At 38.7% G+C, this 26,058-nt stretch overlaps 1 protein-coding gene and 1 long non-coding RNA gene across 2 annotated transcripts in view; one reads left to right on the top strand and one right to left on the bottom strand.

Moving 5' to 3' along the window:
* Positions 1–1,929: 1,929 nt before the first annotated feature.
* Positions 1,930–5,026, bottom strand: LOC122204778. Its single transcript, XR_006195781.1, has 2 exons — positions 4,945–5,026; positions 1,930–2,410 (listed from the first exon to the last, which is right to left on the bottom strand). It is a non-coding gene; the product is annotated as an uncharacterized LOC122204778 (long non-coding RNA).
* A 1,590-nt stretch (positions 5,027–6,616) lies between these two features.
* The window catches only part of ZNF510 (zinc finger protein 510), a 35,324-nt gene continuing 15,882 nt past the window's right edge, over positions 6,617–26,058 (top strand). The window contains exons 1-3 of the mRNA XM_042912457.1: positions 6,617–6,897; positions 7,659–7,717; positions 8,160–8,247. Coding sequence (XP_042768391.1) covers positions 8,170–8,247 — 78 coding nt within the window. The 5' untranslated portion in view covers positions 6,617–6,897; positions 7,659–7,717; positions 8,160–8,169. The remainder of the gene's footprint in view (positions 6,898–7,658; positions 7,718–8,159; positions 8,248–26,058) is intronic.

Raw genomic sequence — 26,058 nt, 5'->3', positions numbered from 1 at the left:
TAGAACACCAAAGACATGATTCATAAAAGAAATAATTGATAAACTGGACTTCATTAAAACTAAAATTTTCTGGGGGTGCCTGGGTGGTTCAGTTGGTTAGGCATCCGACTTTGGCTCAGGTCATGATCTCAAGACTCTTGAGTTCAAGCCCCGCATTGGGCTCTATGCTGACAGTTCAAAGCATGGAGCCTGCTTTGGATTCTGTGTCTCCCTCTTTCTCTGCCCCTCCCCTGGTCAGGCTCTATCTCTCTCTCTGTCTCTGTGTCTCTGTCTCTCTCTCTCTCAAAAATAAATATTAAAAAAAACAAATTTTCTGGGGTGCCTGGGTGGGTCAGTCTATTAGGCGTCCGACTTCAGCTCAGGTCATGATCTCATAGTTTGTGGGTTCAAACCCCGCATTGGGCTCTGTGCTGACAGCTCAGAGCCTGGAGCATGCTTCAGATTCTGTCTCCCTCTCTCTCTGTTCCTCCCCCACTCATGCTCTATCTCTCTGTCTCTCAAAAATAAACATTTTAAAATTTTTTCTGTTCTGCAAAAGTCACTGTCAGAAGGATAAGGAGACAAGCCACAGACTAAGAAAATATTTACAAGAGACATATCTGATAAAGGACTGTTACCTAAAATATACAAAGAACTCTCAAAAGTCAATGATAAGAAAACAAACAGCCTGATGAAACAAACAATGGACAAAATATCTGAATAGACACCCACCAAAGAAAATCTACAGACGGCAAGTAAGCATAAGAAAAATGTTCAACATCATATATTATTAGGGAGTTGCAAACTGAAACAATAAACATCAATACACAACTATTAGAATGGCCAGATTCAAAACACTGACAACAACAAATGCTGGTGAGGATGTGTAAAAACAGGAACTCTCATTCATTGCTGATGAGAATGCAAAATGGTTCAGCCATTTTGGAAGACAATTTGTTAATTTCTTACTATACACACTATACCATGTGATCCAGCAATCACGCTCCTTGGTAGTCACCCAAATGAGTTGAAAACTTATGTCTGCACAGAAGCTTGCACATGGATGTTCATAACAGCCTTACTTATAATTTTCAATACTCGGAAATAACCAAGATGACCTTCAGTAGGTGAATGAATAAATAAACTGTGGTACATCCAGACAATAGGATATTATTCAGTGCTAAAAAGAAATGAGCCATTGAGCCATGGAAAGACATGGAGGAACCTTAAATGCACCTTAGTAAGTCAAAGAAGCCAATCTGAAAAGGCTTCATACAATATAATTTCAAATATAATGACATTCTGAGAAAGACAAAATAATGGAGACAGAAAAAAATGAGTGGTTATCAGGAGATGAAGAGGAGGGAAGGATGAACAGGAAGAGCACAGAGGAGTTCTAAGACAGTAAAACAATTCTGTATGATATTTTAATGGTGGCAACATTTGTCAAAGCCTATAGAATGTGTAATACCAAGAGTGAATTCTAATGTAAACTGTGTATTTGGGTGGATAATGATATATCAAAGCAGGCTCTTTAAATGTAACAAATATACCATCCTTTGGTGTGAGATGTTTATAGGGGGAAGGCTGTACTTGTGTGGAGGCAGGAAGTATATAGGAATTGTCTGTATTTTATGAATTTTGTCATAAACTAAAACTGTTCTAAAAAATAAAGCCTATTAAGAGAAAAGGAAAAAAAAAAAAAAAAAAGGACACAGAGCCAGCCTGAAAGAACTCCCAATAGCCAAAGATGGCACATATTTAGCAAAATAATAAATCTAGTAAAATAGTCCAAAGAGTGAAATAAATCTCCACGTGTCCATGCAGATAAAAACAAATGATTGAAAATAAATATATTGGAGAGAAGGGACAAATCTTTCTAACAGAATTCCAACTAATAACTGTAGAAGATGTCAATGTAATTCGGCCAAATACCACCAGCAACACACATGCAGTTGAACAATTTAGATTTTAGTAGTCATTGCAGTAAGACAGAGCACATATTACATTGGATGATAGGAATGATAAAGTGCTTCAGTAACAGATGTTAGGAAGGAATTATAGGATTTGAGTGTTAGTTACTTCATTTTGCAGTGGTTCCAAAGCAGCTGAGTTTATTCAGGATTGGGTGTTGTTAAAGCAAAGCAAAACAAAACAAAAACAAAAAAAAAAAAAACAAGCAACAGTCACTTGTATCAGGTGAGAGGGGGATGTTTGGTATTTTGAAAGTAGCAGAGCAACCTTGTTTTTGTCTTTACTCATGCAAAACAATGACCTTGTTTGTGTTACATCATAAGGGTCAAAAAATGATTTTGTCTGCTTGGTGTTTGGTGTCATTGTTCTGCAGCCCATCTCAGCACACACAGGCCAGTTTTCCTTCGGTGTAGGGTAGGGTCTCAGGCATGGGATAAGAGTGAAGAGATAGGGTTTCCTAGGAAAGGAACGGAAAGGCCTTATATTTTTAAAACATTTGTATTCTTTAAGAACTTGGAAAATTCAGAAATTGAAATTTTAAAACTTTAGAAATTGTCTTTAATTGCTTATATTTGAATCCCTATGAAAGTTATTTATTGTAATATGAATTCCACGGATATGGCCTTATTGTGTTCCAGCACTTACCTTGTTCTAACAAAATTATTGAATGTTCTCTTTCCACTGCTTTAAATCCCAGCTCTGACACATACTACCTTCTCACTTTCTTTTCTACCTAGACTTAAACTTTTATTGCACCAGGATCAGTTTTTAAATACTTTAGCAATATCATACATGTTAATACAAACACATTGCTAGGCATTTTCAATTCTCTTCTGATCATTACTAAAAGTTTTTATTGGAATAAAAGTTGGGATCATTTCTTTAGGTTTAACAAACAAAATAAATGTCAAAGAGAAAGAACACAGAGAAAACTTTTTTAGGATTCTGATGGGAACATTAATTATATTCTTTTCATCTAGAAAGATGGTATTTATTAAAGTTTTTTAAGTGTCAACAGAAACGTTTTATACCTGGATTCACACCAGTTGCAATAACTTACTGGCAACATCAATCCTTCTATTTTCTTGCTAATCAAAACTATTTGGTATGAGTGGTAGCTCAGTCAGTTAAGGGTCTGACTTTGGCTCAGGCTATGATCTCTCGGTCTGTGGGTTCAAGCCCTGCTTCAGCCTCTGTGCTGACAGCCCGGAGCTTGCTTTGGCTTCTGTGTCTCCCTCTCTCTCTGTCCCTGCCCCACTTGTGCTCTCTTAGAAATAAATAAACGTTTAAAAAAATTTGTTTTTATTTTTTTTTAACGTTTATTTATTTTTGAGACAGAGAGAGGCAGAACATGAACAGGGGAGGGTCAGAGAGAGAGGGAGACACAGAATCCGAAACAGGCTCCAGGCTCCGAGCTGTCAGCACAGAGCCTGACGCGGGGCTCGAACTCATGGACCGTGAGATCATGACCTGAGCCGAAGTCGGAAGCTTAACCGACCGAGCCACCCAGGCTCCCCTAAAAATTTTTTTTTTAAACTATCTTTTGGGGCACCTGGGTGGCTCAGTTGCCCCAAGCATCAGACTTCGTCTCCAGGGTTCGAGCTCCACATTAGGTTCTTCACTGACAGTGCTGAGCCTGCTTGGGATTCTCTCTCCTTCTCTCTCTGTCCCCCACCCCCCTCCCCAAAACACACACACACTCTCTCTCTCTCTCAAAATAAACTTAAAAAAAAACCTATCTTTTTATCATTGCTATATATAATAATGTTACAAAATAACCAAGAAAAGTATGTGTTTATATGTAAGTATATGTATGTTTTGTATATATGTATAACACACACACACACACACACACACACACACACACACACACACACGAAGGCAGTCATAAAATGTGTTCATAGGTTCCTAATTTGGTTCCTAATTTCAGAAGTGTGCAAATGCAAGTTTATCCCTAGGAGATGCATAATTTGCATGATAATTGTTTTCTAACTGAGTTGTGTGTACTTTCAGATATTACTTATGAAAGATTGAACAGCTTACTTTTTCTTTTTTTCTCAGAAATAAACTCTGAGGATCACAGATATTCTTTTTTTATGTTACATTTTACAGTCTTAGTCACAAAAACTGTTTACACATGGTAAAGTTAATTGCATACTGGTACCCACAAAACGGGGGCCAAGGTCACAAATCTCAACCTAAGTCAGCCTGATCTAATGGTACTCCTCTCATTGTCAAAGAAACCTAATATATGCCAGTCACAATCTTGCAACTCAGCTTTAGCTAGCTTACTTGGCCTTATTAGGAAATCCCTATTAATCAAATTCACTCTTGACCAACATCCCTCCGAAGAGTGTTTATGGTTTGTTTTCCCTTGAATAAAAGACATCAAATTGTTACTGTTTTAGTTTTGTTATTTGACACATGTACCTTTCTTCCTTTTGGCAGCTCTGAGTTAAAAGGCACACTTTCGGAAAAATAGTTTAAAATTTCCCCTTTTATGAACTTTATATTACAAAACTTCCTAGCACATAGAAAAGGAGAAAACAGTAAAATGATCATACCCACATATTAGACGTAGAAATCCTTAACATGTTACTATATTTGCCTTTTCTGGTTGTTATTTAATTACAAATATATAATATAATGCTAAGTATTCTAATATGCATCTCTAAAAAAACTAAATCTTCCTACATAATCCCAATAGTTATTATCACAATTAACAAAACTAACGTAACTTCCCTTAATATTTTTAAGATCCGATCCATACACAAATTTCCCCAGTTGTTCCCAAACGTCTTTTTGTTTTCTCCAACCACGATCTGATCCAGGAGCACACTGTATTTGATGGTATGTCAAAGTTTAACCCATAACCTCTGGGACTTTGGTAGAATTTGGGCGCCAGAGAGCAATACAGACTGTTGATACCATCTCATTAATAACGCCCCCTTTACCGTCTGCCTCCCTGCCACGTGGACTGCCCCAACGTACACGAAACCTGCGAGCGGTCGCGGTATTTTCATGGAAATGTAGTTCTGGATGTTCCGGCTGACCGCGCGGCATTCTAGCAACGGATATCCTGGGCTTTTCCCTGCGCATGTGCAGTCACCCCCATTTACCGGCTTCCGTCCTCCCTGGCTGTGCGGATGCTCCGGGTTTGCCCTCAGGTGAGAGAGGCCTACTCCGCACGCTGGGAGGGAAAGGGGCGGGCTCGTGCCCACAGGAAGGGACCACGACGTCTCGGGAACTCCCCGTTCACCCCAAGTGCCGACCCCGGCAGGAACGTAGACCTGGCAAAGACGGGTGGGTGTGGGCTCCAGGGGCCCAGATGGGGCGAGTGCTGTCGGAAGATGTTCCCTGCAGACTGGGGTGCGGGAGCTGACTGCAGCGGGAGCGGGGAAGATCCAGGCCGGCGGCGGGAGGGTAATGCGCGTTTCCGTATTGGATACTGACCGTGAGCCCGGCACAAAGCGCGCCCTGGCGTTGAACTTGGAAGCCAGAAAGACCGGATAAATTCCGCCTTTGTCACTTGGGCATAAGTGAGGTTCTTATCTGAAAATAAGGATAGTAGTTAAAAACTGCTTTGTGGCGTTGTTCAGAAAGAGGTAAGTCATAATCTATAATGCATTTAGCCAAGTGTTAGTAACACTAGTAAGTAGTAGGCAATAAGCCAAAATATAGTGTTGGCTCCCATCATATTTGAAAGACACTTTGTTCTTTTTTATTTAGTATTTAACTTAGTTTTTGCAGCCACCCCATTTATAGGAATAACCATATCCTTAAAAAAAAAAAAGAAAGAAAGAAAGAGAAAGAGAGAAAGAAAGAAAATGGGGGCTCAGAAGAGTGAAATTACAGACCACAGGTCAAAAAGGCGATGAAGCCAGGATGCAAATACTGATAGGCTTTACTCCTAAATTCAGCTGTTCCTAATACCCTGCCTCCCTAAAACCCAGCATTGTAGGCTTCACGGCAGTAGCAGAGTGACTATGATTGTAAAGTTAGCATGATGTCACTCTCTGACGTAAATGTCACTTGCTGACACGTGCATCTATTCTGGGGCTTCTGGCATGTCTCCAGAGCCTCTGGATAAGACTGAGGCTCCTGGTACCTCCTGTGCTGTCCAGGCTGTCTTCAGAAGGCACAGTCTGATATCTAGTGCAGTGCTGTCCAGTAGATAAGGTGAGCCACATTGGTAATTTTAAATGTTCTAGTAGCCATATTAAAAACTAAAACGTGAAATTAATTTTAAGAACATACTGTGTTTATCTCAATATGTACAAAATATTCTTCAACATGTGGCACTAGCCACATTTCAAGTGCTCAGTAGTGGGATGTGGCTAGTGGCTATAATAATAGAACAGTTATAATGATCTTGAAGAAAATCAGGCCCTACACTAGTGGTGCCCAACTAGGGCAATTTTGCTCTCCAGAGGACTTTTGGAAATGGCTGGAGATGATATGGTTTGTCACAACAGAGAAAGATTGCTCCTAACATCTGGTGGGTAGACACCAGAAACACTGCTAGGCATCCTACAACGTACAGGACCCCCCCACCCCCCATCACAAAGAATTCTGCAGCCCAAAATATCAGTAGTGCTGAAGCTAAGAAATTTTGCTCTCAATGAAAGTTTCAACTAAAAGGAATTTGTTTCCTAGGCCTAAATCTCAACGTCTTTGGAACAAAGCGGCTTGTGTGGCAAGCAGGAGAGGAGCCCTGGGGACAGGAGTCCCACCTGGAAGAAAAGTTTATCTGACAGGGACCATCCTCACCAAAGCTTCAGAACAAATGCAGAAGAACCCAGAAAGGAGTGGGTCCTAATTTGTTCCACCAGAAGCATTTTGTTATTACCTTTTCCAGAAAGAGCCAGACTTGGTGATGTCACCACATCCAGAAGCCATCACAGACTGTATGACAGTGGAAACTGGTCCAGCTTGCAGAAGGTGGTGAGCTGGGGTTGGAAGAGATTGGTGATTGTCAGGCCGTACAAGAAAAGCCAAGCCAGAGCCAAGGAAATTCATTCTCCGTCCCTAAACAGCCCCCTATTTTCTTCATTCTTCACTTATTTGCAGATTCTGAGCCACTCTCTCATTGTGTCCATCAGAAGGGGCATCTAGGGATATGCTGAGTTTTCCTTTATCCTGAACATAAAGAATTACAAAATGACAGTATAGGAGTAGATTTCTATCTCTGACTCTTTTGAAACTTTTAAAAAACTGGAGCCTCAGATGTATGTCCCCTGGTCACCCAGGACAGAGCTAGGAGGAAAGCATAGTGCTGTTCATTCTGTCACACGTAAGTCATTAGAAGTGTCTTATCAAAAGTCTTACCAAAAGTCCTTTGTTCAGAAGAACAAAAGTATTTTAAAATATTTGGTCACTAAGCATCTTTTTTTCCCAGAGTTTTCTGTTGATTCTCTAGCTCAAAGTATAAATAATATTAATAGGATATTAATAATCAACGGGGAAATAATTCACAGTCACCTAGTGAAAAATAGCAAGGTTACATCCATGTGATCATATCAGAGATGTACTACATATTCAGGGAATGAAGCACTGTGTGGTGCTTCCTGCCCCTTCTCAAGGGTCAACAGGACATTTTTCCATAGGGAGGCTTTTCCCCAGCTGGTGTGATGAGACTTTTAGGCAACTGAATGCAGAATCTCACCAGACCTCTCATGATTCCTTTCCTCTTTCCTTATTCCCAGCTTATCCTTCACAGTTGTCCGTACTCTCCCAACAACAGCAGAAAATGGACACAACTCAGGTGAGTTGTATGTGTGCACCTTTTTTTATAATGGATTTTATGGGTGGTTAATTAACATAGAAAAGTAGAAATAGAAATAGATCAAAACCCTCACAGTTTGTGAGTTCAAGCCCCATGTTTAGGCTCTGTGCTGACAGCTCAGAGCCTGGAGGCTGCTTCAGATTCTGTGTCTCCCCCTCTCTGTCTGCCCCTACCCCACTTGCACTTTGTCTCTCTTTCTCTCAAAAATAAATAGACACACAAAAAATTTTTTAATAATAATAAAGAAATGGATCAAAACCATTCAAGGAAGATACAGGAAAGCAGATGAGTAGTACAGCAGAGTTGGCATGTGGATAGATGGCAGTCCTCTGACTTTCCAGATTTTTCAAAGTGCAGGGGCAGATTTCTTCCTGACCTAATAAGCCATGGCAGAGAGTCAGACAGACAATATTTGTTTCAGATATGCATTGATGAGAATCTTAAACCAAACATTCCTCGCGGAGTCTAAAGTTACTGAAGTCAGGAAAAATGTCTTTGTTGGTCTTCAGGTAGGTGATAGTGCAGATCTTTCCAGAACAACCCTGAAATAATTATAGAATGTTGTTTCCACTTTTTCCTCAGTGGAAGTAAAGGGCACATTATCAAAGCAGGGCTTTCATTAATACAGTTGTCTGTGTCAATAAAACAGAAGAAGTAGACCTTTCTCTGATCATCCTGCTGGACCCAGAGATGACACTTAGACTAACTGGAGCCCAGCATGAATAGCTGGTACATTCATGTCCTAAAAATAGCTCTGTGTACATATTTCTCTCAAGTGCCCGTATTGAACAAGCTGTTTAGCAGACAGCTTAAACTTCTATTCTCTAGCAAATGCTACTGCACTTTCCATTCACATTTCAGGCCGCTGCATGTGCCTGTGACCTACACTCACCGGTGACCTAATTACAGTTCAATCCAGTGGGTCTCGCACAGATCTGTCTGCAGTGTCTGACTCCACCCCTACTGTGTCCTTCTGGACGGTCTCCCATGTTAGTGTCTGTGTCGGTTTATGCCTGTTTCTTTTGTGGAGTCACCTTCCTTCTCTTGCCCTTTCACATGTCCCTTCACAAGTTTCCATTCCTTCTCCCTATTTTTCCAGCTAGTCTTCTTGACTCCTTTCATCCCCGCTCTGGTTTGAACAGTGATGTATTTGTTAGTTCTTGCAAATGTGTCTCTGCAGCCCCCTGTGACCAGTAGCACTTTTTGTGATGATGGAAATGATCTTTATCTGCATTGTCCCAAACGGTGGCCACTAGCCACATGTACCTGTTGAACACTCAAAATGCAGCTAGTGTGACTGAGTAACCGAATTTTTAATTTAGGTTTCAAATAGTCACACGTGGCTAGTGACTACCATATTGGACATAGTTCACTCGACATCTCTCTGTAGGTATCCAAAAGGCATCTCCAGCTCAACTGATTCAAAGTAAAAGTTAAGATTTACAGCCCTCCCCAAACTATCCCCTCATCTTTCCCTCCCTAGTCAGCCAGGCACCCAAGCCACAAAAGTGCAGTGCATCCCAGGCTCCTTTTGTTCTCAGTCTCGCAACTTCTGCCACATCTGGTGTGTACTCACGTCTTGCTACTTTCCTATTTGTCAAAGATGACAGCTATTTTATACGGTTAAACCTAAATGCATATTTTAAATGCATTCTTGGGGTGTGTGGGTGTCTCAGTTAAGCGTCCAGCTCTTGTTGTTGGCTCAGGTCACGATCTCGTGATTCATGAGTTTGAGCCCCACATCAGGCTCTGTGCTGAACCTGCTTGGGATTCTCTCTCTCTCTCTCTCTCTCTCTCTCTCTCTCTCTCTCTCTCTCCCCCTCCCTCCCTCCCCCTCCCTCTCTCTGTGTTCCTCCCCCACTTGTGCTCTCTCTCTCTCTCTCTCTCTCTCTCTCTCAAAATAAATAAACCTAAAAACAAATAAATGCATTCTGCTACTTTATTCCTTTTTTGCTATCTCACAGTATCACAACTGAACTGTTGGAATAGCTTCTTTACTAACCTGCCCATTTCTTTTGTCACCTACTCAAGCATACCTTCCACATGGGTAGTTCATCTAAATGCTAATGAAGTAACGTCTTGTCCTTGTGTAAATCACCTCATGGCTCTTTACCCTATATGATAAAATTCCTAATTTCTCAAGACAATGTTCAGGCTTTGGAAGCATTACCCCTTCCTTTTATTTATTTATTTATTTTTCCACTTTTTTTGGTGTTCTGACTTTTTTGATAACTATTGAGCAACCAAGATGTTCCAAGAAAGTAGCATGTGCCATAGTTACAGCTTAAACAATACAGATACTTTTCTTCACTAATAGTGTTCACAATCTAGTGGGGAATATGACATTAAAAAAATTTGCTATTAAAAATATTACTAAAAGGTAAAAAAAAAAAATTACTAAACCAAACCTCATTGAGTTTTTTAAACATATCCTCCTATCCCTAACTGCTTCATATTATCTTTTCATTGTCTCCTCTGGATTGACCTTTAGAACCGCATCCTCATCCTGTGCATCTGGTGCTGTGGATTGAATTGTGTTCCCCCACCCCAAATTTATATGTTGAATCCCTACCCCCCAGTGTGACTGTATTTAGAGATAGAGCATTTTTTAAAAATGTCTATTTATTTATTTTGAGAGAGAGTGCACATGTAAGTGAGGAAGGAGTAGGGAGAGAATCCCAAGCAGGCCCTGTGCTGTCAGTACAGAGCCCTGACGTGGAGCTCGAACCCACAAACTGAGATCATGACCTGAGCCAAAGTCAAGAGTCTGACGCTCAACCAACTAGCCATCTAGGCACCCCTAGAGATAGAGCTTTTAGGAGGTAATGGAGATTAAGTGAAGCACAACAGTGGGATCCTAATCCAGTAGGATTGATGGTCTTACAAGAAAAGAAAGACAGAGAGAGACAGATTTCTCTCTCTACACATAGGCACCAGGCAAAGGCCATGTGAGGACACAGCAAGAAGTGGCCATCTGTAAACCAGGAAGACAATGTCACCAGAACCCAACCATGGTGATACTCTGATCTTGGACTTCTAGCCTCTAGAACTGTGAGGAAATAAATGTCTATTTAGTCTACCCAGTCTGTGGTATTTTGTTATGGCAGCCCAAGCATCTAAGACACTTGGCTCTTTATTTTTCTTTTTTCATTTTATTTTTAATTGTAGCAAAATGCAGATAATATATATCATTGTAGCCATTTTTCAACTGTACAGTTCAGTAATATTAAGTACATTCGTATTTCTATGCACCCAGTCTCCAGAACTCTTCATCTTGCAGAACTAAAGCTGTATATCCATTATTTTTTGTAAATGTTTATCTATTTATTTTGAGAGAGGTCATGAGCAGGGGAGGGGCAGAGAGAGAAGGAGAGAGAATCTTAAGCAGGCTCTGTGATGTTATTGAGGAGCCCGTCTCACTAACCATGTGATCATGACCTGAGCCAAAATCAAGAGTCAGGCACTTGACCGACTGAGCCACCCAGGTGCCCCAAGCTATATATCCATTAAACAACAGCTCATCATTCTTCTCAGCATTTGGCCTCTGGCAGCCACCACTCTACTTTCTGTCCATTAATGTCCCTACTCATATAAGTAGAATCATATAGTAATTGTTTTTTTGTGACTCATTTATTTCACTTAGCATGAAGTTCTCAAGTTTCGTGCATGTATCAGAATTTCCTTCCTTTTTTTAAGGCTGAATAATAGTACATTGTGTGTATATACCACATTTTATTTATCCCTTCATCAGGTGTTAGACACTTAGGTTACTTCCACCTTTTGGTTATTGTGAATAATGCTGCTATGAGCATAGGTGTACAGATACCTCTTCCGAGAATGCCAGTCTCGTGGGTATTTATTTCCAGAAGTGGCATTGCTGGTTCATGTGGTAATTCCACATTTAATTTTTTGAGGAACCACCGTACTGTTCCACAGTGGCCGTGCCATTTTATATTCCCACCAGCAGTGCACAGGGATTCCAGTTACTCTACATCCTTACCAACACTTGCTATTTTCTGATAGTGGCTATTCTAATGGAGATGATGTCTGGCTCTTTACTTTGGTTGCCTCATCCAGGAAGTAATACTCTTCTCTTTCCCCTTGTCTCCCTCTGTGCTAATTTCCCCTTTTCTGAATCTGCACAGCCCCATTATAACTTCATGCATTGGTGTAAGTCACCTGATAATGTATTTGTCTCTCCAGTTAGGCTATTAGCTTCAAGGTGTGGAACTACCATGGGTTCATTTTCATATGCTCCATTCTAAGCCCTCTTCTTTAGTTGAGAATGCTCATTAAATTGTTTTTAATAAAAGATTATCTCCTCTCTATATAGAACTGGGCCACTGAAAAAATTTGGATTTCTTTTTTTTTTTTTTAATGTTTATTTATTTTGAGAGCCGCGTGTGTGCACGCACACATGCATACATGAGCCAGAGAGGGTCAGAGAGAGAGGAGAGAGTGAATCCCAAGCAGGCTCCGCACTGACAGCACAGAGTCCGACTCCAGGCTAGATCCTATGAACCATAATATCATGACCTGCACAGAAGTCAAGAGTTGGAGGCTTAACCATCTGAGCCACCCAGGCACCCTAAGAATTTAGATTCCTATTTTCAGACCACCTTACTTCTTATAAGGCAGAGCCCGTGCCATTACTATCTTTTGTCCTAGAAACCTGTGCATATTTGTATGCATTACAAAAAAGACCTGTTCTTAATAAAGGATGCTCCAAGAGGATGTTTTCCTGACATCACCACCCCCATCTCATGCTTTTCTCTAAAATGCTGTCATTTAATTAATAAATAAGATGTTGTCATTTAGCCTCCTCATCTTTAAGACTGGATCATCTCCAGACTGTCTGTGTGCTTCTGAGAAGAACTAAACTTCTTGTGGGCAAGTACAGTCCCCTTAGAGGGGATAATACATAGGAGGTGCTAGGAATAATGTGGAGCTTTCTTCCTTATACATGGGAAACAAGTTAAGATTAAATGAATTAGCTAATCGATTGTTTGAATTGAATCAGCATCAGGATTTGCAATTTGTCAGAGAAAGACTAAGTCAATCAAAGGTGGATAATTGAAAAGGATCACGTCAGTCCTGAAAAACAAGTGGGATTTTAATTGTTGCAGAGTAGAGGGAGGTTACTGCATTTTGAGGGTCCAGTAAGAATCTCTGCCTATTCCACTTTAGAATTCCTCTTAAGGAATATTAAGAGCGAATGAGATAAATGTTGGGACCAGACTAGGTATATTAGTTTGCTAAGGCTGCCATAATAAAGTACCACAGACTGGGTGGCTTAAACAACGACTTTATTTTCTTACAGTCTAGAGGCTGGAAATCCAAAATCAGGGAATGGACAGGGTTGATTCCTTCTGAAGACTGTTGAGGGAAGAATCTGTTCCAGGCCTCTTTTCTTTGCTTATAGATGCTTTTTCCCTATGTCTTCACATCATCTTCCCTCTGTTCATATCTGTGTCCAGATTTTTCTTAAAAGGACACTAGTCAAATTGGGGTAGGGCCCACCCTGATGACCTCAGTGTATGCATTTTGTGTCAGACAAGAGGCACATAACACTAGAAGTTGTTAGATGTTTTCCTTAAGGGTTTGGCTTCATCCTGAGTTCTAACATGCAATAAATTCATGCAATAAAAGCAGTTTTGTGTTCAATCTGGAAGTACTAGCAGACTGTAAAAAACGTGAAAGGGGTGAAGTAAGAGTCAAGACTCCAGAGGTTTTCTTGACGTAAGGGCAGAAAGATGATGATCCCTGTTCCAGAAGTGTATGAGAGCTGAGATTGTGCATATTTAGTATATTTTTTAAGTGGTTTGTGTGTGTTTGTGTGTGTATAGTTGTTAATCAGCCTTCCTCCCTTTTGCTCGTTTTGAAAGCTTTTTAGGGGCGCCTGGGTGGCTCAGTCGGTTAAGGGTCCGACTTCGGCTCAGGTCATGATCTCACGGTCCGTGAGTTCGAGCCCCGCATCGGGCTCTGTGCTGACAGCTCAGAGCCTGGAGCCTGTTTCGGATTCTGTGTCTCCCTCTCTCTCTGCCCCTCCCCTGCTCATGCTCTGTCTCTCTCTGTCTCAAAAATAAATAAAACATTTAAAAAAAATTTTTTTTAAAAGAAAGCTTTTTAATTATTAAAGAATTAATCCTTCTGACATGTAGGACATATATATTTCCCTGTTTAATTGTCTTTGGACTTAGTGTCTGCTAGACCAGGCTTTTTCATTTCTACTAGTGACATTTGGGGAAATTTTTAATTTATAGAAAGATACAAAGGGATAATAATGTAATAGACCTGTTCCTACCTTCTCAAATTATTAACTATGAATTTTTGTCAATTTTTCTCTTGTATGCATTCTTTATTTTTTCCTTTTATTTATTTCTGTAAATGAGATCGTTTATACTGGTGAAGTACACTCTTAAGTATGAACTGGGTGGATTTTTACATATGTATACATATGTGCAAATGTAACTTACCACTCAGATTAAGATGGAGAACATTTTTGTCACCCTAAACTTTCCTTCCTTCCAGTTCCCAGTTAATAACCACTGCCCTGCTCTGCAGAGGCAAGTGCTATTCTAACATCATATGTCCAAAAAAAGGATAACTTCATTTTTTAACATTGTATAAACAGAATCATAATCTGTACCCTTTTTTAGGAGATGGGGGGATCTGGCTTTTTTCTGTGTACATAACATGGTTTAGATTATCCGTCTTGCTGCTGTATGTTTCATTACTTTTTTTTTTTTTTTTTTTTTTTGAGTGAGAGACAGAAAGAGAATCCCAATTAGACTTTGCACTGTCTGCGCAGAGCCTAATGTGGGGCTCGAACTCATAAACTGTGAGACCATGACCTGAGCCGAAACCAAGAGTCAGACTCTTAACCAACTGAGCCACCCAGGCACCCCCATTACTTCCTTTTTATTGCTGAGCAGAAAGTATTTCATTATATGATCATATGATAACTTTATTGGCTCATTCTCTTGGTGGTGAGTTTTTTACTTTTATTTTCCCATTTGGGCACTATTATGAATAAAGCTGCTATGAACAATCCTTTGTGTCTCTTAGTATATCTTCATTTCTCTTGGTTATACCTAGAAATAGAATGGCTGATGTATGGAATAAACATATGTTCAGCTTTAATATATATTACAATTAGCTTTCTAAAGTGCTTGAACCAATTTATACTACCAGCGTTCTGACTGTACCAAATTCTCACCAACACTTGCTACTGTCAGTCTTTTTTGATTTTCGTTATCCTGGTGGCTGTATAGTGGTCTCTTGTTGAAATTTATAATTTGCTTTTCTGTAACAAATGCTAATTTCAAACACCATTATTTGTGTTGGGCCATGTAAATATTCTTTTATGTAAAGTACCTGTTCAGTTCTTTGTTTTAATTGGACTCTTTGCTTTATCTTCTTGATTAGTCGAAATTATTTCTATGTTATCAATACAAGTCATTCGCCAGATGTGTATGTTGCAACTGTTTTTGGATTCTGTGATTTGACTTTTTAAAATTAATTAATTTTTAAATTTACATCCAAGTTAGAGTATAGTGCAACAATGATTTCAGGAGTAGATTCCAGTAATTCATTTCCTATGTATAACACCCATTGTTCATCCCAACAAGTGTCTTCCTTAATGTCCCTTATCCATTTAGCCCATCCCCTCCCACAATCCTCCAGCAACCCTCTGTTTGTTCCCTATATTTAAGAGTCCCTTATGTTTTGTGCCCCTCCCTGTTTTTATATTATTTTTGCTCCCCTTCCCTTATGTACATCTGTTTTATATCAAATTCCTCATGAGTGAAGTCATATATGATATTTGTCTTTCTCTGACTAATTTCGCTTAGCATAATACCCTCTAGTTCCATCCATGTAGTTGCAAATGGCAAGATTTCATTCCTTTTGATTGCCGAGGAATACTCCATTGTATGTATATACTACCTCTTCTTTATCCATTCATCCATCGATGGACATTTGGGCTCTTTCCATACTTTGGCTATTGTTGATAGGGCTGCTAAGAACATTGGAGTGCATGTGCCTCTTCGAAACAGCATCCCTGTATCCCTTGGATAAATACCTAGAAGTGCAATTGCTGGGTCATAGGGTAGTTCTATTTTTAATTTTTTGAGGAACCTCCATACTGTATTCCAGAGTGGCTGCACCAGTTTGCATTCCCACCAGCAGTGGAAAGAGATCCTCTTTCTCCACATCCTTGCCAACATCTGTTGTTGCCTGAGTTGTTAATGTTAGCCATTCTGACAGGTGTGAGGTGGTATCTCACTGTGGTTTTGACTTGTATTTCCCTGATGATGAATGAGCATTTTTTCATGTGTCAGTTGGCCATCGGGATGTCTTCTTTGGAGAAGTATCTATTCATATCTTTTGCCCATTTCTTCACTGGGTTATTTGTTTTTTGGGTGTTGAGTTTGATAAGTTCTTTTTTTTTTTTTAATGTTTATTTTCAAGAGAGAGAGAGACAGAATGTGAGGGGGGAGGGACAGAGAGAGAGGGAGACACAATCCAAAACAGGCTTCAGGCTCTGAGCTGTCATCACAGAGCCTGATGTGGGGCTCGAACTCACGAACTGTGAGATCATGACCTGAGCCAAAGTTGGACACTTAACCGACTGAGCCACCCAGGCACCCTGAGTTTGATAAGTTCTTTATAGATTTTGGATACTAACCCTTTATCTGATATGTCATTTGCAGATATTTTCTCCCATTCCATTGGCTGCCTTTTAGTTTTGCTGATTGTTTCCTTCACTGTGCAGAAGCTTTTTATTTTGATGAGGTCCCAATAGTTCATTTTTGCTTTTGTTTCCCTTGCCTCTGGAGATGTGTTGAGTAAGAAGTTGCTGTGGCCAAGGTCAAAGAAGTTTTTGCCTGCTTTCTCCTTGAGGATTTTGATGGTTTCCTGTCTTACATTTAGGTCTTTCATCCATTTCGAGTTTATTTTTGTGTATGGAGTAAGAAAGTGGTCCAGGTTCATTTTTCTGCATGTTGCTGTCCAGTTTTCCCAGCAACACTTGCTGAAAAGACTCTTTATTCCATTGGATATTCTTTCCTGTGTTGTAAAAGATTAGTTGGCCATATGTTTATGGGTCCATCTCTGGGCTTTCTATTCTGTTCCATTGATCTGTCTGTTTTTGTGCCAGTACCATACTGTCTTGTACTATTACAGCTTTGTAATACAGCTTGAAGTACAGGATTGTGATGCCTCCTGCTTTGGTTTTCTTTTTCAGGATTGCTTTGGCTGTTTGGGGTCTTTTCTGGTTCCATACAAATTTTAGGATTGTTTGTTCTAGCTGTGTGAAGAATGCTGGTGTTACTTTGATAGGGATTGCATTGAATATGTAGATGGCTTTGGGTAGTATTGACATTTTAACAATATTTGCTCTTCCTTTCCAGGAGCATGGAATATTTTTCCATTTTTGTGTGTGTGGGTCTTCTTCAATTTCTTTCATAAGCTTTCTGTAGTTTTCAGTGTTTAGATTTTTCACCTCTTTGGTTAGGCTTATTCCTAGGTATTTTATGGGTTTTGGTGCAGTTGTAAATGGGATCAGTTCCTTGATTTCTTTTTCTGTTACTTCATTATTAGTGTATAGGTATGCAACCGATTTCTGTGCATTGATTTTATATCCTAAGACTGCTGATTTCATGGATCAGTTCTAGCAGTTTTTTGGTGGAATCTTTTGGGTTTTCCATATAGAGGATCATGTCATCTGCGAAGAGTGAAAGTTTAACTTCCTCCTTGCCAATCTGGATGCCTTTTATTTATTTGTGTTGTCTGAATGCTTAGGCTAAGACTTCCAATACTATGTTGAAAAACAGTGGTGAGAGTGGACATCCTTGTCGTGTTCTTGACCTTAGGGGGAAAGCTCTCCATTTTCGCCCCATTGAGGATGATATTAGCAGTGGGTCTTTCATATATGGCTTTTATGATCTTGAGGTATAATCCTTCTATCTCTATTTTCTTGAGGGTTTTTATCAAAAAAGGATGCTATATTTTATCAAATGCTTTCTCTGCATCTATTAAGAGGATCATGTGGTTCTTCTCTTTTCTTTTATTGATGTGATGCATCACATTGATTGTTTTGTGGATATTGAACCAGCCCTGCATCCCAGGTATAAATCCCACTTGGTCGTGGTGAATAATTCTTTTAATGTATTGTTGCATCTGGTTGGCTAATATCTTGTTGAGGATTTTTGCATCCATGTTCATCACGGAAATTGGTCTGTAGTTCTTTTTAATGAGGTCTTTTTCTGGTTTTGGAATCAAGGTAATGCTGGCTTCATAGAATGAGTTTGGAAGTTTTCCTTCCATTTCTACTTTTTGGAACAGCTTCAAAAGAAAAGGTGTTAAGTCTTCTTTAAATGTTTGGTAGAATTCCCCTGGAAAGCCATCCAGCCCTGGACTCTGGTTTTTTTTAGGAGATTTTTGATTATTAATTCGATTTCTTTATTGGTTATGGATTTGTTCAAATTTTCTATTTCTTCCTGTTTCAGTTTTGGAAGTTTATATGTTTCTAGGAATTTGTCCATTTCTTCCAGATTGCCCATTTTATTGGTATATAATCGCTCATAACATTCTCTTATTATTGTTTATATTTCTGTGTGGTTGTGATCTCTCCTCTTTCATTCTTTGTTTTATTTATTTGGGTCCTTTCCTTTTTCTTTTTGATCAAACTGGCTAGGGGTTTATCAATTTTGTTAATTCTTTGTTCTTTCAAAGAACCAGCTCCTGGTTTTATTGATCTGTTCTACTGTTTTTTGGGTTTTTTGTTTGTTTGGTTGGTTAGTTTCAATAACATTGATTTCTGCTCTAATCATTGTTATTCCCTGTCTTTGCTGATTTTGGGTTTTATTTGCTGTTCTTTTTCCAGCTCTTTCAGGTGTAAGGTTAGGTTGTATATCTGAGACCTTACTTTCTTCTTTAGGAAGGCCTGGATTGCTACATACTTCCCTCTTAGGACTGCCTTTGCTGTGTCTCAGAGGTTTGGGACTGTGGTGTTATCATTCTCATTGGCTTCCATGTACTTTTCAATTTCCTCTATAACTTCTTGGTTAGCCCTTTCATTCTTTAGTATAGGATGTTCTTTAGTCTCCAAGTATTTGTTATCTTTCCAAATTTTTTCTTGTGGTTGATTTCAAGTTTCATAGTAGTGTGGTCTGAAAATATGCATGGTATGATCTGTCTTTCTGTACTTGTTGAGGGCTGATTTGTGTCCCAGTATGTGATCTGTTCTGGAGAATGTACCATGTGCACTCAAGAAGAATGTGTATTTTGCGGCTTTAGGATAAAATGTTCTGAAAATATCTGTTAATTCAGATCCCTCCAGTCCAGTGTGTCATCAAAGCCATTGTTTCCTTGTTGATTTTCTATTTAGATGATCTGTCCATTGCTGTAAGTGGGGTGTTGAAGTCCCCTACCATTATGGTATTATTATCAATGAGTTTCTTTATGTTTGTGATTGATTTACATATTTGAGTGCTTGCATGTTTGGATCATAAATGTTTACAATTTGTTAGATCTTCGTGGTGGATAGACCCTTAATTTTGATATAATGCCCTTCTTCATCTCTTGTTACAGTCTTTATTTTAAAATCTAGATTGTCTGATATAAGTATGGCTGCTCCGGCTTTCTTTCGGTGACCATTAGCATGACAAATGGTTCTCCATCCCCTTACTTTCAATCTGAAGGTGTCTTTAGGTCTAAAATGTGTTTCTTGTAAACAGCATATAGATGGATCTTGTTTTCTTATCCATTCTGTTACCCTCTGTCTTTTGATTGGAGCGTTTAGTTCATTGACGTTTAGAATGAGTACTAAAAGATAATGAATTTATTGCCATTACGTTGCCTGTAGAGTTGAAGTTTCTGGTGGTAGTGTCTGGTTGTTTCTAGTCTTTTTTGCTTTTGGTCTTTTTGGTTTGTTGGTTTGGTTTTATTCATCTTTTCTTCCCTCAGAGTGGGGGAGGAACCCTTTGGGGGGAAGGTCTCGCCAAGCAATGGTTGGGTGCTGGTCTGCCCCCAGGAACGTTTGCAGGACCATGCTGCTGCAGATGCCCAGAGACTGTGGCTGGGTGCCAGTCTGACCCAGAAAAAGTTCCCGCGATCATGTAGCCACAGCATTTCAGGGATTATGGTAAATCACAGCACACATCTGGCATCAGACTTCACCCTTAACATACTCGTTCCAGCATCAGCAAAATGTTGTTCTCTGGGGTGTGCTGGGACCTTTGCCTGTGGGGAGGCCGCAGAGCTTCTACCAGATGTCCTCCCAGCACGGGAATTGCCTCTCCCTGTGTGGCCCGAGGAATTGATCTCTGCTCCTGGGGATTGGCCCTTCCCACCAGAGCACCGCCAGGTATCGGAGCTGCAGCGTTTCAGACTCAGCACTCCCCCTGTTTATAGAGTCTTAATGGAATTTAAACCCTCTCCTTTCTCCTTTCTCTCTTTTTTGTTCAGTCCCTTGCAGCTGTTTCCACTCTCCCTCTTTTTCTCCAGCTGCTTTCAGGGGTTGAGGGGGAGTGCTTCCCATACTCTTCTCCCACCCACCAACCCATCTCTGTCCTCTCTCAGCAAGCAAAAAAAGCTCCCTTCCTTCTGTGGCTCTCTCTCCCCCAGTTCACCTCTCCACACTGTGTACCTGCCGAGTTCTGTGATTTAAGTTGTCCAGATTGTTGTGTTAATCCTCAAATCAGTTTTCTAGGTGTGCAAGATGGTTTGCTGTTGATCTGGCTGCATTTCAGGGATGAGAGATGCAAAAAAACTTCCATGCTGCTCTGCCATCTTGGCCCCCTCCTTTGACTTTTTTTTTAAATAATGTTTTCTGATGAGCCAAGTTCTTAAATTTAATACAGTTCAGGATCAGTGTTTTCTTTAATGATAGTTCTTTGTGTGTCTGCTTGAAAGATTGTTCCCTTTTCCAGGAACACACGAATATTCTCCTATGTTCTTAGTAGATGCTTGATTATTTGAGCTTGATCCACCTGGAATTGTTTTTGTGTGTAGTTTAAGGTAAGTGTCAAGATTTATATTACTATATGGATATACAGTTGCACTACCACCGTTTGTTGGAAAGACCATCCTCTGTCCACTGAATTGTAGCAGGGCCTCTGTTGTCAATCCAGTGACCACATATATATATGTAGATCTCTGTCTAGACTGTGTATTCTCTTCTTTTGATCCAATTATTTTTCTTTATCCTACTACTTCACAGTTATAATTATTATTGTGTTATAGTAAGTTATGAAATATGGTAGTGTAAGGCCTTAAAGTTTTACTTCTTCAAAAAATTTATTGGCTAACTTAAGACCTTTGCATTTTCATAGAAATTTCATCTGTTTCCATAGCAAATCCTGCTGGGTAGTTTTTCAAAGTAGAGGGGAAGCCTTTGACATGTGTCATTAGATTTATTCCTATGTATTTTTTTCTATTTTGATACTATTATAAATAATACATTTTTTAAAATTTTATTTTCTAATTTATTATTGGTTTATTAAAATACGGTGGATTTTTAAATACTGATCTTATATCAAGGCATTTTGTTAAATTTACCTATTCTAGTAGCTTATTTGTAGATTCTTTTGGATTTTAAATATGCACAATCATGTCTTTTGCAAATAAAGACATTTTTACTTCCCTCCTTTCCAATCTTTATGTCTTTAATCTCTTTTTAAGCCTTATTCTTGTCTTTCTAGTACAGTGTTGAATACAAATTATGATAATAGAAATCCTTTTGTTACACCTCAACTGAGGGAGGAGAAAGTATTCAATATTTCACTGTTGAGTCTGGGTTTAACAGGATTTTTACACACACCCTTTGTTAGAATAAGGAAGTTCTCTTTCTGTTTTTAGTTTCCTGAGAGTTTTTAATCATACATAGATATTAAATTTGTGAAATGCTTTTTCTACATCTAGTGAGATAATAATACAGTTTTCTTCCTTTATTCTGTTATAGGGATGAATTATATTGACTGATTGATTTATCAATGTTTAATCTTGGATTCCTGACATAATTCCTACCTGGTCATAAAATATTCTCCTTTAATATGTCTCTGGATTCAGTTTGTTAGTATTTCAGTTAGTATTTTTGAATGTGCATTAATGGAGAGATAATTGGCCTGAAATTTTCATTTTATGTACTGTGCTGGTCAGGTTTTGGCATCAATATTATGCTCCCATAAAGTGAGTTGTGAAGTGAGTCCTTATTTTCGGTTCTCTGGAAGAGTTTAAGATTGCTGTTAATTCTTCCTTAAATGTTTGGGAAAATATACTGATAAAGCAACATGGCCTTGGAGTTATTTGTAGCTGGTTTTTAATTATAAATTCAGTTTCTTTAATAGATATTAGAAAATCTAAATAATCCTATTTTTAGTGTCCTTTTTTTAGCTTTACGGACATATAATTCACATACCATACAATTCATACATTTAAAGTATACAATTCAGTGTGTTTATTTTTTTATTTTTGAAAGTGTTTATTTATTTTGAGAGAGAGAGAGATCATGAGCAGGGGAGGGCAAAGTAAGAGTGATAGAGACAATCCCAAGCAGGTTCTACTCTGTCAGCATAGAGCCTGTCACAGTGCTCAATCTAAACAAACTGGGAGATCATGACCTGAGCTGAAATCAAGAGTTGGGATGCTTAACTTAGTGAGCCACCCAGGCTCCCATCAGTGTTGTTTTTTTTTTTTTAGTATATTCACTGTTGTGCACTCATCACCACAATCAATTTTTAGAGTATTTTCATCACCTAAAAAATTCTGTACCATAAGTTATCATCCCCCTATCCCAACATGCCCTACCCCAGCCAAAAGCAACCACTAATCCATGTTTTGTCTCTATAGATGTGTCTAGTCTGAACATTTTAAATAAATGAATTGTGTGATGTATGGACTTTGTGACTGTTTCTTTCACTTAGCATATTTTTAAAGTTTCAAGGTAAGGCTGTACCACATTTTGTTTATCCATTCAGCTGATGGACATTTGGGTTGTTTCTATCTTTTGGCTGTTGTGAATACTGCTGCTATTAACATTCAAGACATATGTACATATATACAAAATATATGTATACACACATATACATACAAGTTTTTGTGTGAACACCGGTTTTTCATTTCTTTTTAAAAATTTTTTAATGTTTTATTTATTTTTGAGAGAGAGAAAGAGAGCACAAGTTGGGGAAGGGCAGAGAGACAGACACCGAATCTGAAGCAGGCTCCAGGCTCTGAGCTGTCAGCACAGAGCCTGATGTGGGGCTCAAACTCACAGACTGTGAGATCATGACCTGAGCACAAAGTCAGATCCTTAACCGACTGAGCCACCCAGGTGCCCCACCTGTTTTTCATTTCTTTGTGGAATAAATATAGAAGTGGAGTGACAAGGTTATATGTTAGCACTACATTTGTGTTATTCAGGAACTGCCAAACTGTTTTCCACAACTATACCATTTTGCATTTACACTGACAGTGTATTAGGGTTCCAATTTCTCCACATTGTCACCACTGCTTATTATTTTCCTTTTCTTTTTTTAAATTATGGCCATCTTAGTGATTATGAAGTAGTATGTCACTGGAGTTTTTTGTTGTTTGTTTTATTTTAGAGAGTGAGCATGAGCCAGGGAGAGAGAGAGAAAGACAGAATCCCAAGCAGTTTCCATGCTTAGTGTGAAGTCCAACACAGGGCTTAATCCCATGACCCTGGGATCATGATCTGAACCAAAATCAAGAGTCAAATGCTCTATCGACTGAGACACCCAGCTCCCCTTTATTGGTGTTTTAAGTTTTGATTTGCATTTTCCTGACAATAACATTGAGCATCTTTTCATGTGCTTATTGACCATTTGTGTGTCTTCTTTAAGGAAATGTTTGTTCAAATTCTTTGCCCATTTTTTAATTAGATTGTCCTTTAGTTCAGATATAAGAGTTCTTTATGTATTTTGGCTACTAGATGTTTATTAGTTATGTAATTTATGAATATTGCCTCCCATTCTGTGGATTTTCTTTTCACTATCTTGATAGTGTTCTTCAGTGAACAAGTTTTTAATTTTGATTTAAGTCCACTTTATTTTTCTCAATTTTCTTGTGCTTTTGGTGTAATATTCAGGAAAGTATTGCCAAATCCAAGGTCATGAATGTTTACCCCTGACTTCTTCTAAGAGTTTCATAGCTTAAGCTCTTAGATTTAGGTCTTCACTCCTTTCTGGGGTAATTTTTGAATATGGTATCAGGACTCCAACTTCTTTCTTTTACATATGGCTATCCTGTTTTGCCAGCATCATTTGTTGAAAAGACTCTTCTTTCTCTATTAAGTGATCAATGCATGGGTTTATTTGTGGACTCTCAATTCTGTTGCATGGATCCATAAGTGTTTTTATGCCAGTACCACACTGTCTTAATTATTGTTTTTCATAGTTAAATTTTGAAATCTGGAAGTACAACTCCTCCAGCTTATTTCTTTTTCAAGTTTTTTTTTGACTATTCAGGGTCCCTTGCAATTTCATATAAATTTTAGGATCAATATTTATGCAAGGGTTTTGACACAGATGTCATTGAATGAAAAACAAAGCCATTGGGGTTTTGATACAGATGTCATTGAATCTGTAGATTGCTTTGGGAAGTATTGCCATCTTAACAATATTAAATCTTCCTGTGGTGTATATATACAATGGAGTATTACTCGGCAATCAAAAAGAACGAAATCTTGCCATTCACAACTGCGTGGATGGAACTAGATGGTATTATGCTAAGTGAAATTAGTCAGAGAAAGATAAATATCATATGACCTCACTCATATGAGGGCTTTAAGATACAAAACAGATGAACATAAGGGAAGGGAAGCAAAAATAATATAAAAACAGGGAGGGGGACAAAACATAAGAGACTCCCAAATATGGAGAACAAACAGAGGGTTACTGGAGGGCTCGTGGGAGGGGGGATGGGCTAAATGGGTAAGGGGCACTAAGGAATCTACTCCTGAAATCATTGTTGCACTATATGCTAACTGACTTGGATATAAATTAAAAATTGAATGTAATAAATAAATAAATAAAAACTTTTTAAAAAATTAAAACTTCTAATTCATGAGCATAGGATGTTCTTCCATTTATTTAGATTAAAAAAATTTTTTTAACGTTTAATTATTTTTGAGATAGAGAGAGACAGTGTGAAGGGGGGAGGGTCAGAGAGAGAGGGAGACACAGAATCCGAAACAGGCTCCAGGCTCTGAGCTGTCAGCACAGAGCCTGATGCAGGGCTCAAACTCTTGGACGGTGAGATCATGACCTGACCTGAAGTCGGATGCTTAACCGACTGAGCCACTCAGGCGCCCCGATTTAGATTTTTTTAATACATTCAGCAAAATTTGCTAGTGTTGAGTGCACCAGTTGTGTACCTTCTTGGTTAAATTTATGCATATTTTATTTTTTATTCTCTTGTGAATGGAATTGCTTATTTTTTTTTATTGTTCGTTGCTAGTGTATAGCAATACAATGGTTTTTGAGTTCATCTTAAATCCTGAAAATGTTCTGAATTTATTTTATAGGTCTAGTAGGTTTTTTTAATAGATTCTTTAGTGTTTATATTTTAAATACATATATTTATACATTAGATCATGTGGTCTGTGATTACAGATGGTTTTATTTTTTCCCTTTCTAATTTTGAGGTCTTTCTTTTTATCTTGCCTATTTTCTCTGGCTAGAACTTCCAGTATAATAAATAGAATCGTTTAGGGGCGTTTGGGTGGCTCAGTTGGTTAAGCATCCGAATTTAGCTCAGGTCGTGATCTCACGGTTCATGAGTTTGAGCCCTGTGTCGGGCTCTGTGCTGACAGCTCAGAGCCTAGAGCCTACTTCAGATTCAGTGTCTCCCTCTCTCTCTGTCCTTCCCCTGCTCATGCTCTGTCTCTCTCAAAAATAAATAAACATTAAAAAAAATTTTAATAAAAAAAAATAAATAGAATTGGTTACAGCAGACATCCTTGTCTTATTTTTCATTTTTGGAGGGAAACCCTGTATTTTAGAATTGTGTTGATGTTAGCTGTGGGTTTATCCTAAGTGCTTTTTTTTCCCCAGTAAATTCTGCCTGCAATGTGGGGCTTGAACTCAAGACCCTGAGATCAAGAGTCAAATCCTCAATTGATTGAGCTAGCCAAGCCAGGTGCCCCATAAGTGCTTTTTATTTTGTTGAGGAAGTTCCTTTTTATTCCTGTTTGTTGAGTGTTTTTATCATGAAGTGATATTGGATTTTGTCAAATACTTTTTCTGCATCAACTGAGATGATCATGGTTTATTTCCTCCATTCTGTTACTGTAGTAT

Source organism: Panthera leo, chromosome D4 (genome assembly GCF_018350215.1).
Source record: "Panthera leo isolate Ple1 chromosome D4, P.leo_Ple1_pat1.1, whole genome shotgun sequence".
Classification (NCBI taxonomy): Eukaryota; Metazoa; Chordata; class Mammalia; order Carnivora; family Felidae; genus Panthera; species Panthera leo.
Note: the sequence above shows the minus strand (reverse complement) of the source record. Positions and strands in the feature narration are given on the sequence as shown.